Genomic DNA, 15087 nt, shown 5'->3' with positions numbered 1-15087 from the left:
TAGGCACCACATACCTGAAGTTCCCTGGAACTGGATGGAATCCATGTGCTTCCTCTTTTTTCTGGGGTTATGAAGGGAAAATATCCATACAGGAGGTGCCCACTGTCACATACCTCGGTGTCTTGCACCAGGTGTCACCCAAACTGCTCTCCCAAGAGGATTTGCCTCAGGGAGCAGCTCTGAGTGCTTTGAATACCTGGAAAATCATTAGCAATCCATATAGGATGAGTAGTTTCCTGCTGTGTTCTTGGCACAGGATATACTGGCAGCATGGGACTGTCTGGGCAGTTAGCAGCATTTTGTTAATTAACAGCTCTTCATTTTAATAACAATTATGTTTTCTGCCAGAGCTTAGTCCCAGATGTGCTTTTCTGCATCCCCGGGCCTGCCTTTTGTGCAGCAGATCCTTTTCAGCTGCTTTTTTCTTGCTCAAAGATGCCTCCAGCCCTTTGACATCCTGTTCTCCTCAGTGTGTCCCCATCCATTAATCCTATAATTATGTGTAGCCACAGCCTACAGCAAAACCAGGGCTCCTCTGATGGTGCCACGCCAACACTACTTGGCAAAGCCAGCATCAGCTCTTCCTTTCAGGTATTACCTGTTGAATGAAAGGAAAAAAGACATTATTGCGTTTATGGCATTCTTCCAGCACCTGTTTTGTTGGAAATTTTACACTTTTCTTACCATTTGCAGCCTCTCTGCCAGGGCAGAGACCCGTGGCACTCATTGTCTGCTGCTTTCCGTGTCCTAGGGTTTCCAGAAACCCTCCCAGTGTGCAGAAAAACCTACAGTTGTGTGCTCGACTTTGCTGCAGCCCTTCCAGAGGAGCCTTGCTTTGACTCCTTTTAAAGTTCTTGGATGCTGAAAGCCATTTGCTGTTTGCATCAGCTGATATCCCCAAATTCCATGGGCAGCAGCAGGAACCTCCAAATTTTATTCAGGAGTAGGACCTTGCATTGACAACCTGTAAGTGCTTTGCTGTTTGGTTGGGTGCAGTGTGACCTGTTGAAGTGAGGTGGCTACAAGGACTTCCCTGGGAAGCTCTCCCTGCTGGAATCTCCATTGCCACAGGGCTCTCCTGGGTTCTGTGCCCCCTCAGCTCTCCCTGTCTGCAGTCATGGGTGGGATCAGCTGCCAGCCAGGTCAGATCTGAGCTGGTCAGCACACATCCCAGAATTTAGAGTCCAACAAGGTCCCAGCTGGGACTTGCTTTCTCTCAAGAAAACAATTTCTAAATGGTGCTTTGGTGATGTTTGACCCTGAAAAACCCTGGCCTGGCTGTGTGCCAGAAGCCACAGCCCTGGTTTCAAGGCTCCTCTTGGGTTGTTCTCCTCTCCCCAGGTGGTTTTTCCCAGCCCTAGTGTTGCATCAGCCTTGTGGCACTGCTGCCCAGACAGTGCATCTCCCAGGGACAGACCCCCCAGAGACTTTGTGGTTTGTGCCCTCTGCTCAGAGGGTTTTGCAGCTGGGGTCATGCTCCCTGCTATACAGTCCTCTGGGGTTTGGAATGAAAGGGGCAGAGCCTTCATCCCCAGCCCTCTGTCTGCACTTGGCTTTGTGCGAGTCCCCTCAGTGTGGTGACCCCGATTCTCTGTAGAAGGTGGTGGTGACACAGATGGAGCGAGTTTTTATTTATCTGATTGCTTTTTTGTTTGCTGCTTGGGCCCAAATTCGCCCCAGCTCTCACTTATCTGTGAGGGGTCCTCTGCAGACCCACCTCTCCCTCCATGGCTGCAGAAGGAGCCCGAAGGATGAGTTTGGTTTAGTCCTTTTCGGGTAGCTGAAGAAGATGAATCCCCATGTTCATTTCAAATATTGAATCCTCTTTGCTAGAGGTGGGAGGAGGGATTTTGTTTCATCCTAACTCTCCCCCCACGCTCTCAGCCGGGAGCAGTTCCCTGTGGTCACAAAGCCACTCTGCAGGTAGTGCTGCAGGAACAGGGTTTTGGGGGACCCTGAGCTGCTCCTGCCTCTGGGATCAGCCTTCTACAAACTGCCACCCCTTTGTAAAACTGTGCAACCACAAGATCATGCTGATTTTATTTAAAAGTCACTTCTGAAAATGAAAAGAAAAAAAAAAAGGAGAGAACTGGAACTAAAAAATGCAGAAAAGGAAAAAAATCCTCATCCATCACCTCGAGGCATCTTCCCTTTGCTAAGGCTCTGCCAGTTATTTATGACCCTCTCTCAAAGGTGAGGTTTTATATTTTCCCCTTGTAAGTGTTTTCTGATTTAAGACTCCTCTGAGCCTGGGCTCTGGCTTTGGCTGGAGCTCTGCCCTGCACACAGTCCCTGCATGAGGGGTCTCCCTGCAGGACACAACTTGGGTACAGGTGACAGAGCCCAGGCAACCTGTGCCAGGGCCTCACCACCCTCACAGCAAAGAATTCCTTCCCAATATCCCATGTAACCCTGCTCCCTGGCAGTGGGAAGCCTTTCCCCCTTGTCCTGTCTTTCAGTCCCTTGTCCAGCTCTCCTGGAGCCCCTTTGGGCACTGGAAGAGAGGTGTCCCTGAGTGCTAATTACCGCTAATTACCACTAATTAGTTACAGACACCCTCAGTATGGCAGCTGGCAGCTTTGCCTTCTACCTTCAGATGAGCAGCCTCTGGCTTTTCTCTCCCCTTTCCAGAACTACACCAACTGCAGCTGCATCTCCAGATACGGGAGTTTTGCCACTCCCGGGACCTGTGGCACCGGCTGCTCCCACCTCTTCCTGCCTTTTGTGGTCCTGTCCTGCCTGGCCGGGATCCTCGCCAGCACATCCCACACCCCGTCCTTCATGCTCATCCTCAGGTGAGCAGCTGGGTCAGTCACGGCCTGGGTGCAGCTGCAAAGGCCTCCAGAGGTGATGGTTGGGGGTCCTTGGGTTGAGGAGGAAGGTTTTCTCCAGCTGAGGGTTAAACCACAGCCCTGTGTTACACCTCGTGCCCAGTTCCTCACGGTGCTTTGTCATGGATTCTGCATGTGTTGGTGCCTCTGCTCCTGCCATCTGGCACTGCATGTGGATGTCCACCTTCCAAGCTGGGAATGGGAGCAGGCTGGGCTTTGCTGGCAAGCCCTGGTATGGCTGGGCAGGACAGAAACATCAGAAGTATCCCCAAGCTGAGACTTGCTTTTGAAGACCCTGCACTGACAGAGTTCCTGCTGCTGTGACACCACAAAGGCTCTTCCAAGGTCTCCTTGGCCATTGCTGCTGAATCCTGCAGAATTAAGCAGCAAGTGGAGACTTCAGGCTGCTGGAGGCTTTGCCATGGAGCTGTGTGGCCAGGTGCTCCTGGAAGGCACTATGGTGGGTGTCACACCCGAGCAGCACCTGGTGGGTGTCACACCACAGCATCTCCATCCACCCACAGGGCCATGAGGGTCACAGGAACCCCACATGGCCCTCAGCAGCCCCATTCCTGGTCTCAGCACAGCCTTCAGAGGCAGCAGCCATCCTATTCCTGCTCCCCACCTATGGCTGGTACCTCAGCAGGGAGATGCACCATTAACTCGGCATTGATTTAGCTCAGCAGTATTTTGGCTCATTTTAATGCAGCTCTGTATTGAGTTAAGAAGTTTAATTACCTTCCTTTGCTTGGATACAGCCTCCCTTCCCAGGGCAAAGAGGCAATTAGGACTCCAGCTTCCCACCCCCTTGGAAAGGTGCCTATGGGGCAGCAACAACAGCCTAAACATGAGACCCAGACTAGTGGAGCTGGACCCCAGGGTGAGCTGACCTGGGAATGTGCTGGAAGAGAGGGGAGAACCATGGAGGAATCCTTGTATTAGTCTATAAATGATGCTTCCAAGCACATTTCTGTGGTTGAAACATTCCAAACAGTTGCTTTTTAGAGAAAAGCTGTGGTTAAAAATCTGTTTTTACTTTGAGTGCCGAAGCTGTGACTGCTCCAGGCAGTCCCAGAAGAAAGGGGAGCTGAGTCCCCTGAGGATGATGACCTGGATGTCCTCTGCCACCCAATCCTCTCCCATGTGTGACCAGCAGGAACCACAGCCTGGAATATTGATTCCAGAAAACTAGAGTACCACCAAAATAGACACTGGGGCTTCCCACCCCAAAACCAGCCACTTCCTCAGCATGTAAATCCCTTGTTCAGTTACAAAAAGCATCCCTTGTGTTGCTTGTGTTTTATTCCTGGGGATTCTTTAAATGAAAAGCAAAAATACTTTACCTGAGCTCCTCCCTGTCTTTTAGGGAGGATTTTCAGGCCAAGGAAAAGCTGTGGTCAGTGTGTGGCCCTAATGAATGAAACCTCATCATCTTTGCTGACCTAAATGGGAACTCCCTGGGGTCCTTGGTGGCTGGGATGAAGGACAACTTTTTGGGTGAGGTGCTGTGCCAGGGAGGGAAACGTCCACCTTTGTGGGATTGACCAGAGGGCGAATTTTCCTTTTTGTTTTTCAGGAGCATCCAGCCTGAAGACAAATCCTTTGCTGTTGGGATACAGTTCATGCTGCTGAGAGTTTTAGGTAAATTAAAATGTGTTAAAAACCCATCCTGGAGAATAATGGCAGCTCTTGGAGGTCTGTAGGGATTTCATCCCTGATGCAGCAGGAGTGCTGTGTATTCAGACTAATCAAAACCTGTCCTAAGCCAGAGAAAGATGCTGCATTGCAGGGTCTGGGGGGCTGCACATGGGAAGGGGACAAGGCACTTCCATGGGGGTAAATTACATAATTTAATAAAATAAAAGGAAGCTGGAAATACCTTTAGATTCAGGAGGTTGGCCCTTAGTTGTGGGTAGGTATTGATGTGTTTGCCTCCAGCACATCAGGGTGGCTCCAAACCTTGTCCTGTAATCCCACTAATTATTTTTCTGATGGTGAAAATACATGTTCACCTGGAGGCTCCCAGAACATGCCACAGCAGTGGTGGAAAGGGGCATAAATGCTCAGGGCATGAAGGAGGTGAGCACTGGGATAAGTTGCTCAGGGACGTGGTGGAGTCACAGCCTCTGGGAGTGCTCAAGAGGTGCCTGGATATGGTTTAGGGGTGATTATGGTGGTGCTGTGTTGACAGTTGGACTTGAAGATCTTGAAGGTCTCATCCAGCTTTGATGATTCTGTGATTCCTGGGATGAGCAATGAGAAAGAACTTCCATCTCAATGGGGAGCAAACACACAGCCAGGCCTTGGCATGTTGTGCAAGACCAGTGGCTTCATGGGCCACAGCAAAGGCCATCCCGAGCCACTTCCCAGCCCTTTAGCACACGGGGAAGTCACCAGGCTTGGGTGTGTGCCAGCAGAGCAGCTCCCTTGGCATAACCAAGCCCTCTCTGCTTCCAGCGTGGATGCCGGGGCCTATCCTATATGGCAGCGCCATCGACACCACCTGCATCCTGTGGGAGAAGAGGTGTGACAGGAAGGCAGCCTGCAGATACTATGACAACACCCTCTTCAGGCAAAGGTAGAGCTGACCCAGCAGCAGGACGGCTGAGGGGGCAGAGGGAAACCCAGGGGGAACGTGGCACCCACCTCTGACACGGGATAAATTGCTGGTGAACAAACAGGGGCACTCGCAACCCCCTGGGCCAGGATAACCCCCAGCAGTGGCCAGGAATGGTTTGGAAAACCACTGGCACAGGCCCAAACCCCACCAGAGACTGTGCAAACTTGCTGCTGTAACCCACAGAGGTCCAGTTCCAGGAGAACCCCTGCAATCCTTCACTGGAACAACCTCCCTGGGGACACAGTAGAGTCCTCCTCACTGGAGGCTTTCAAGATGAGAGTGGACAAAGCTCTAGACAATCTCCCCCAGGCTCCTTTTCCCATGGAAGGTTGGACCACATGGGTTTTTGAGGTCCCTCCCAACCTGAGCTGTGATGCTGTGGTGACTCCTTTTACATGGATAGACAGAAGCAGCCTGTCCTGGTGTCTTCTCCATGGGGGAAATGCAGCAGTGGGGATCAGCCCAGCCCCAAACCTGCCTGTGAGGTGCTGCAGGGGGCCTGGGGACGTTGAGTACTGGTGTCCTGGGGTTCATCTTCCAATAAAACACCCCAACTCGACACACAGAAGACACCAAATGCAGCCTGTGCATGGTGAGGAGGCTGGGAAGGAGCTCTAGGTGATGATATTCCATCCCCATGGCAGGTTCATCATTGAATGACTCTCTGACCAGTAGCTGTGTCAAGTCCTTTCCACCCTCAAGCCCAGGGCAATGCCCTGGCCACTCTGATTTGTTGTGTTCCCACACCACAGGTACCTGGGTCTCCAGTTTTTCTTTGAGGTGGGAGCCTTCCTGTGCTTCGTGGCTGTGTACGTGATCCTCAGGAAGCAGGAGAGGGAAGCCAGCAAGGCAGCAGAGACAAAGGCAGACCCAGAGAAGGAGAAGCTGGCAGGAAAGTCCACAAAGACCCCGGAATCCAAAGTGTGACACCAAGAAGGTGACTCATGATCTGTATCCGGGGAGGTGAAGCCACCCACCCCTGAACTGTGAAGGGTGAATGGTGGTGGACCATGGGGCTGCTTCCTGATCTTCTGGGTGGGAATAACTCCTCCTGCACTGCCCTGGGAGTCCATCCATACGTTGTTCTGCCTCTTCCACCTCGCTGGTGCAGCTTGTTCCTTCACATGGATTATTCCACTCACCGTAACCTTTGGATGCTGCAGCCTTCAGGACTTATGTCCTCCAAAGCATTTGTTCCTGCTGACAGTCTTGGTGATGCCAGCACTGAACATTAACCACACAGCTGAAGAGTTTTGTGTGTGTGAGGGTTTTTTTTTTTAGCAATAAATCATTTTTAAGAAATGGTTTTGTACTGAACCCATAGATCTCTGTGAGTGATGGTCTGTCATTGCCCTCAGAATGTCAGCTGTGCTTATTGCCTTTCCTCTCGGGGTGTTAGATGGTCTCTCTTCTTGAAGGCTTCATCCAGCTCCACCTGACATTGCTGGGATTTTTGTCACTGGCTGTGGACCTTTCCAAGGACCAACCTACACATCTGCTGAATCTTTGGTGGTGAGGGGCAGGGATGAGGATCCTGGGGAGGGGGGGACATCAAAAGGAACTGGAGAAACTCCAGTACCTGCAGGCTTGGGGCACTTTGCCAGCAGGGCCATATTTTGCAATAACAACAACAACAACAACAACAACAACAACAACAACAACAACAACAACAACTCTTATTTTTGAGTTATCAGTACTTATTTTCTGATTCTCAGTGCTTATCACAGGAGGTTACTAAAACACCTGAGTGTTTAGGCTTCTTCCTAGTTTGCAGCTTGACAAAGACAGGACTTTTCCCAGAGATGCAGTATCAGAGAGGGAGGTTGAAGCCATCCCTGTCCAGACTGGGCAGAGCTCTGAGCTGAGCACAAAGCCCATCAGCCTTGTGCTCCTTGAAGGGGTTTCTGTCTGTGATTATGGGGTAGAAGTTGAGTCTGGGGTTATTTTGGTGCAGCTGCCTCTGTTTTCTGCATTTATCCCATCCTGGGGCTCCTTTCCTCTCAAGCCCAGGTTGTGTTGCTGCTCTCCTACCACCAGTTTGCAACCACAGACCACGGGGAGAACTTGTCATTTTTGGGTCCAGAATGGAATTTAGTAGAGAAGACAAAACTTCTAAGTTCAACCCAAATATGCAGAAGAGAAACACACAGTGGAGAAAATTCATTAACTCCTTCCACCCTGGCAAATAGTCTTCTGGTGAGGGCTGGGTTGTGCAGAGAAGAGCTATGGGGGAGGATGGGAAAGCCTGTAAGTGACTGATTTAGATAGTTCTAAATATCTACCAGGCTCTTAGCCCAGCCATTTTGAGACACCCAACTACCACAGTGCAGACTGAGAGATTAATTTGAATTTTTTAGGGTCTTGGGGTTTTTTTCCCCTATTTTTATGCAGTGCTTCATGTTCGTGGAGATGGTTGAGAGAGTCTACAGCCCTGTTCACAGATATCAACTCAGAACTGACTTCTGGCTTCAAAGAAGGTTCTAGAAGGCAGGCAGTTGTCTGAGTGGATGTGGGTGGACCCACTCAAAGAAGGACAAGTAGCATATGCTGGCCATGACACCCCAGATCTGGAGGAGTTTTGCAGTGTTTTCAATTTTCAAGGCAGCATCTGTTGCTACACCAGACAGGAGTGGAATAAGAATGAGGTTCTTCAGACTGGAGTAGGGAAGAGGCAGTCCAGGATGCTCTCAGGGGTCACTCCAGCTCTTGGCAGCCCAGGAATTTGTGGCATCCTTGCTGCATCCTGTGGAGAAGAAGGTTCTTTCCTGGCTCTGCACAAGCCCTCGGCTCGCAGGCGGTTTCCTGCCTTGCTCTGCACAATCCCAAGTCGCTCCAAGGTACTTTCCAAACCACAACAAATAAATAACAACACACTTTGTTTTGCATGGAGTGAAAAGTCAGGAGCTGCCACGTGCTTTGCCAGGAATCTGCCACAGATTTGCTTCTTGGCCCAGAGAAGCTGTGGCTGCCCCATCCCTGGAAGTGTCCAAGGCCAGGTTGGATGGGGCTTAGAGCAACCTGGGCTAGTGGAAGGTGTCCCTGGCCATGGCAGGGGGTGGGACTGGATGATCTTTCACTCCCAGAAAGGCCTGTTCTCCCTGCTGGGCTTGGGGCTCCACTTCTGTTTTCCACTTGGAAAACTCCTATCCCATCATGTGAAGGTTTTTTGCTCAGGCAATGCACAAGGTGGCACAGCCTGAATTCTTCCTTTCCTGGTTACCCCTCCAGCAGAGGAGAGATCCCTGTGGATAAGCATCCAAGGTAAGTGCAAACTGTGTGTCAGCTTTGTGGTCAGCTGTGGGCCTGTTATTATGCCTTTGTTCTGGTAATTCCCATCAATTTGGGCTGGACTTTCTATCAAGAGAAATAAACCCACTTTTTCCCCTTCCCCTCCTCTGTGCTCTTTGAGCAGGCTGTTGAAAGGGACTGACTTGGCAGAGAAGATTAAAAGGAGGCAGTTTGGAAAGGCTGGGAGGAGGATAAAACCCAGGGAATATGAAAAGGCTGTCAGCACCCAGGGAGCAGGAGGAGGAGTGTTTGATGGGGAGCAAGCGGCAGGCAGGTAGGAGGGTTGCAAAGGGAAGGAAGCAAAGGAAGTCATAGCAGCAGCAAAATCCACCCTGTTCTGTTCTCCAGGTTTTCCCCAGGGGAGATACTCCCCTGGAGACAGCTTAAAATAGAATTTACAGAGCAGTTCAGGATATACCTCAGCAGCCATACATTTCTTGGGGAAGATTAACAGGGGTGAATCCAGCTGGCCAGAACTCCATGGACTTCTGGAACTGATGCACTGGATGTTTTCAGGCAGCACTTTGTGGTACCAGGAGGTCACAGACCTGAAGGTGCTGGTGAGAATTGCACAGGGAGAAGAGGAGGAATTAAAACAAAGCATTAAAACAGAGCCCAGAGCTGCTTTATAGCTGGTTATGATGCTCATTCCTCTGGAAAAAGAGCAAAGCTGAAGCTTTTAAATAACCTGCAATCCTCCTGTGGTGTATTTAACTCAGCTCCATCTCTTCCTGAAGTGTCCCTGGGCCACTGCTCCACTGCAACCAAACCCAAAGGGTTTCTCCTGCTGTTGCAAGAGCAGGTTTTTCACCAGAGGGGATGGTCCCGGTCCCATGTGGATTTGGTGACTGTTCACAGAGTGCCAACAACACGTGTATCAAAACTCTGTGCATGCTTCCATTCAGATTCACCCAAACTGCCTCTGGCAACCTGAAATCTGTTCCCAGGAAATGCTCACTGAAGAGACACAGTTTGTAGCAAAAAGACAAAGAATTGCTGTGCCTGGAACTGTGGATAAAATCCAGTCCCCAGGCTGGGGAAGAGAAAGGCAAGTAATCAAAATACCTTTATATAAAAGGTAGAAATGCTTAGTTCAGGAAAATCTGGGAAGTTCCCACCAGGACACTGGAAAGATGAGTCAAGGAATCACTGAGCTGCTGCCAATTAACCCCACAATTCCCAGAAGTTGGGGGTTTCTGGAGGATCTTAGGGAAAACAGAAATCAGGCAGATCCAGACCCATTGAGCACTGAAAAGATGCCGAAGAAGTTCCTAATCCATCACTTGAATTATGATGTCATGGATTGTCATGGGGAGATCACATCAAACATTTGATTTCTCCTTTGGGCAGGTACCTGGCCCACCTGGAGAAGCTGTGCTACCTCTTTACTGAGGGAAGGATTTTGACCCTACCCCACCTTATTCTCATAAACTAATTTTCAGACACATGGAACTATGCAGAGAGGAGGGGGAAAAAAAGGGAGAAAGAACGGGCTTAATTAGAAAGCTTCACTTCCAGGGGTTTCAGGTAATTTGCTGCCTACTCAAAAGGATTTCTCCAGAAGGATCTCACTAGGATCTGTCCTGTCTCTAGTGCTAATCAATATTTTAATTAATTACTTGGGTGATGAGAGAAGCAGGAGCTAATAAAATTATCTGTGCTGTGGATGGCAGGGTTGGAATTCAAATAATTCCCAGCAGATTGGGAGAAATGGCCTGAAATGGATAATACTGGGATTTAACACCCGGAGCAAAACAGGAGGGAGGGCTGGGGTGCAAAATCTGCCCTGTGAGAAAGGGGATGTGGCAGCCAGTTCATCCACGGGCAGAGGGAAGATCAATTGGTTTTAAGGAGAAAAAATATAATTTGTGGAAAAGATGGAGGGGCAGGAACAAGCTTCCCTTCAGCGAGGAGCCTGAGTGAGCTGCAATGCCCTGGATCCAGTGGTGGAAGGGTTTAGGCAGGAGTTTTAAGCTCATATGATCCCTTCAAATTAACTTGGCATTCACCAGAATTCACTTGCTGTCCTGTGAGGAGAAGATACAACCCCTTGCACTCTGAGGCATAAAAATTATCTCCCCCCGTTGCTAAATGGAATATGTTTTCCTTCTTGTTGCAGAGTGTATCTCCCCCAGCTGGGCTCACTCGAAGGTCCAAGCAAACAGAGCAGAATAAATCAGGAATTATCTGCTGTGTTTGGAGACAGGTTGAGTAATGATTACTCATGAAATATGAAATTCATCTTCGGGGCTTAATGCACTCTCTACGAAGTTGTGCAGGAGCTTGTTGTGGAAGGTTCTGAAATGATTGTGGCAAGGGAACAACATCCTTTATCCCAAGGATCTGATAAGAGCTGACACTGCATCATTGAGCATATTCCCAGCTTCATCCTAATCTGCTGCTTTCAGGGTGCTGAAGGACAGGAGTGTTTTCAGACAGAGCTGATAAAATGCTGCTGGAACATTTTAATCCCTCACTTTTCCAGTTAAAATGTCATTTGCTAAAGAGACCAGAACCTTGGATGGTTCCAAGCTGCGCACACTGGGATAACTTTCTGACAAAACTTCAGGAACAAAAAACAACATTCCCAGGCTAAACTTGCTATTGAATCCTTATAGTTGCTCTTAAAAAAGGTTTCCCTTTCCACTCTCCCCACCTCCTGCTTCTCCCAGTGCTGTGACCTAAATACACACTGGCTACTGTGTGTATCCAAATTGTGCTCACGAAGTTTTGGGGACTCTGTACTCATTTTTCTTTACCCCCCAGTTTCTGACTTCTTTCTGCAGGAGTGCTCTGGAACAAAGGCTGGGCACAAATAAAATAGAGATATTCCAAAATCCTTGCAAACAGGCCACTGAGGGAGAAGAAGGGTCTGACCAGGCTGAGCTATGGTATGAGAGGCCAAGAGCAGGTACCATCTCATGCCCCTCATCCTGATGTCCCCTGGGAAAACAGGATGGATCCATGCCCAGCCCCAGGGAAAGGAGATGCAGCAGCTTTATTTGATTCACAAAAAAATCACAAAAAATCACAGATATTCACAAAAAGAGCCAAAATAAGTAAGATTTTAAGGGAAAAGACACCTGGCACAGACCCCTTTCCAAAAAATATTTGTTATTGCCATTGAAAAGGAATCTGAGACAGATGGAAAGGCACAGACATTTTGGAATCATTGCGTAATTCCTCAGGTGATCCTGAGCAGCCTTAGTGCTGGCAGGGGGAGTGGGTGAAATCCAGGGGCAAAAGACTGAAACTCAGTTGGACTAAAAGAAATATCACCTTCTTTTCCAAAAAGGTCTCATGCTGAGTCTTGTTGCACTACTCTCCCATCCCTGGTGCAGAAAGGGGCACAGCCTTCCTGACTGTCCCCTCCAGCAGGGATGTGACACATCCAGATGTCCCAGGGCTGAGCTGGGGCTCCTCCTGGCCTGAGCATGTTTAAGCACACAAGAGTTGTCTTGTGAGCCGTGCTGAGGTTTCTCTTGGACCCTGATGATTTGACAGGCAAGCCCGGAGGAAATTACAGCTTTCCAGTTTCCAGGAAACTGGGGAAAAAAAGCTGTGATTAGCAGCTGGAATGTTGTTCCCTGAAAGCCCAGCTGCAAAGTTTCCTGCGTTCCTCATTCCTCGGGGGGAGCAGTTGCAGGAGATGTTCTGGGAACAGAGGATGCAGGAGTGAGGGGTATCCAAAAAAAAAAAAGCCAGGAGTGTGTGGCAGCTCAAGCAGGGATCTGCTGCGGGGACATGCTGCAAGGCAGTGACATCTCCCAGCAGGGTGATGCCCAACGTCCTAGGTGGTCTCCACCATCCATCCCATTCCCACCCTCTGGACCTGCCCCTATGGACTCTCACCCACCCGTTTTCCTGAGGTTGGGAGACATTGCAAGTGGAAGCTGTGTGCAGAAATACAGGGATATGAAACCCTCCAGCAAAGAGTCCTCCTCCTTTTAGCTTGGAGTGTCCTCATGTACCACAGGAAGGGCAGGGAACACTTCCCAGCAAGCTCTTAGGTGCCTCTTGGCTTGCAAAAACATCTCAGCTGGAGAACTGACAGTTTGGGGCTGCTGGAGACAAGGATGTTGCTCCTGGAGGCACTTGCTCCCTGTGATCCAGCCCTCTGTGCCTCATTCCCCTCAGATTTGTTCAGACACAGCAATGAAAAGGGAATTCAAAGTCCTGAAGCCAGGAATAAATTGTGACATGGGTGACACTTGTAATTGAGAGCTTCTTAATTGCTGTGGTTGATTAAAGAGAGCTGCTGGCTTTGTGCATAAAAGGCAGAGACTCCAGAAACCCAGGGAAGGAAGAAAAGAGGATAAGAAGATGGTGGGAACAGAAAAAAGCAAGATCAAGGAGAAGAAAGACTTGAGGAGAAATCTTGTTCAAGTACCAGAGATAAGGGAGACAGAAATAGAACGAGTGGTTTCACTTGTGACTACATCCATGTTTATTCCTGCCCTTTTGGGGCAGAAATCCAGGGATTTGTGCTCTCCTGGAGTGAAATGCAGCAGCTATTTAACACCACAAAGCACCAAAGATAAAGGTAGCATATCAAAAAGAACTAAAACCAACCGGGAAATTGCTTTTTTTTGTTGTTGAAATGACACCCCGGGGAAATAGGAAAAGCTTTCATTAGAACTTTGATGGCTGCACTGCCAAGAGGTTTGTGCTCCAGAAAGGCATGAGCCTGCACCCCTGTGAGTCCCAGCTGTGTCTCCTGCTTCTTCAGCTCCAGCCTGAAGGACTCCATCCCAGGTCAAGGAGACATCCCTGTGCCAGGCCTGAATGGGATCCTTCTGGGATGGGGGTGTGATGTCCTACCCTAAGACACCTCCAGGGATATTCCTGATGGGGAATGGGGGATCCAAGTGGTCCTCAGGGTGATGATGAGCATAGAGAAGGAAAAAGAAGGGGAGGAATGGGGAAAGATTCCCTTGTTGGAGGGTATGAGGAAATCCATGTTGTTCACTCACATCTCAGTGTGGTGCTCTGTGTCATCACTGGTGGGCAGAGCTGTTGAAGAACCCAAGAGATGAAGGGAGGGGGTTCCATCCATTCCCCACCTGCCTTTGGTGAAGATTTGGGGGTAGGAAATCCCCTGCCATGGTCCCAGGGATGTCCTTCCCACTGTGCTGGGTTACCTGGGAAAAGGCACAGCTCTTGTTCCTGCTGCCTTGGGATGATCTTTGTCTCGGCTGCTGTGAAATGGGACATCCTTCGTGCCCAGCTTTAAGAAGAGCATGATCACCACAGGATATGTGCACCCTCCTCAGACTTCACTTTCTTCTTTTCCATTATTTTCTTTATCCAAGAGGAGGAGCCTGGCTATGGTGGTCACAGTTGGATGGATGTGGATAAGAATGGCTCAAGGCTGCAAGACTGAGCTTAGTTTAGGTAAATCCTCCATGCTTTACAGACTTTTTCCAGCTCAGATGCCTTTCTTCTTTGTATAAACTCCTCAAGACTGACCTCATAGGTGTAAAAATACCCCATTTCCTCAGCCAGCACTTCCACCTGCTCTCATTCCTGTCCTGGCTGTTGTCTGTCTTCTCCAGCCAACTCTGAGCAAGTCTCTGAATGCAAAATAACGTCTCAGTTAGAGGTTAGTGGGAAGAGAGAAAAAAGGAGAAGCCTTGGTGCAGCAGAGGAGTTTGTGCCTGGGCTCTGGGCCATGTTGGGGCAGGTCAACAATTCCACTGGGGATTTCCAGAAATAAGTGCAAAACCAGCTTCAGCTGGAGCCAAAATCTTCAAGAGACCCCTGAAACAGCTTTCCACTGAGTGATCCTGGGGCTTTTAACATGCTGTGAATACACCGCAGAGAGCTTCACCTCTGTGTAAATTTTGACCCTGAGAAATCTTTGTCTTGAACAGACTGTAAAATTTGGGGCAGCTTGTGAACAGCTTTTTTTTCTTTTTTTTCCCTTTAGAAACCTTCAAATCTATGGTGAATACACATACCCTCCCCAGTAACCACCCTGCTCCAGCAGCACAGGCAGTAAAACAGGCTCAGGGAACTTCCAGACTCATTAGTTTAGAGAAGCATCACCAAAAACCTCTCAGGTTCAGTGATTTCTAATAATTTCCTTTGTGAACAGGGAGTCAAATCTGACCTGCTTCGTTCCTACAACTGTCAGTTGCTTCTCACTGATGGTTTTTCAAGTCCAGGTCAGTTGTGTTGGGTCCTTTTCAAGCTTTGACAAACATGAGGGTTCCTGTCCCAGACAAATGATGCATCACATTTTTGGAAAGCTCAGGAGCATCTTAATTACCTTCCTCTTGTCATCCCTCCTCAGCCTTCCTTTGTTTGATGGCAATGTCCTCAGTAATTTTGGGACTGTCACTGTGG

At 49.2% G+C, this 15087-nt stretch overlaps 1 protein-coding gene across 3 annotated transcripts in view; it reads left to right on the top strand.

The window, feature by feature from the left end:
• Positions 1–6768, top strand: part of SLCO2B1 (solute carrier organic anion transporter family member 2B1) — a 41236-nt gene extending 34468 nt beyond the window's left edge. For all 3 annotated transcript variants that reach the window (XM_064643881.1, XM_064643891.1, XM_064643887.1), the window contains 4 exons: positions 2632–2795; positions 4408–4472; positions 5289–5409; positions 6204–6768. In XM_064643881.1, coding sequence (XP_064499951.1) covers positions 2632–2795; positions 4408–4472; positions 5289–5409; positions 6204–6378 — 525 coding nt within the window. In that variant the 3' untranslated portion in view covers positions 6379–6768. The remainder of the gene's footprint in view (positions 1–2631; positions 2796–4407; positions 4473–5288; positions 5410–6203) is intronic.
• Positions 6769–15087: the final 8319 nt, after the last annotated feature.

This window comes from Pseudopipra pipra, chromosome 2 (assembly GCF_036250125.1).
Source record: "Pseudopipra pipra isolate bDixPip1 chromosome 2, bDixPip1.hap1, whole genome shotgun sequence".
Taxonomy (NCBI): Eukaryota; Metazoa; Chordata; class Aves; order Passeriformes; family Pipridae; genus Pseudopipra; species Pseudopipra pipra.
The sequence above is the reverse complement of the archived record's forward strand: the minus strand, read 5'-3'. Positions and strand labels throughout refer to the sequence as shown.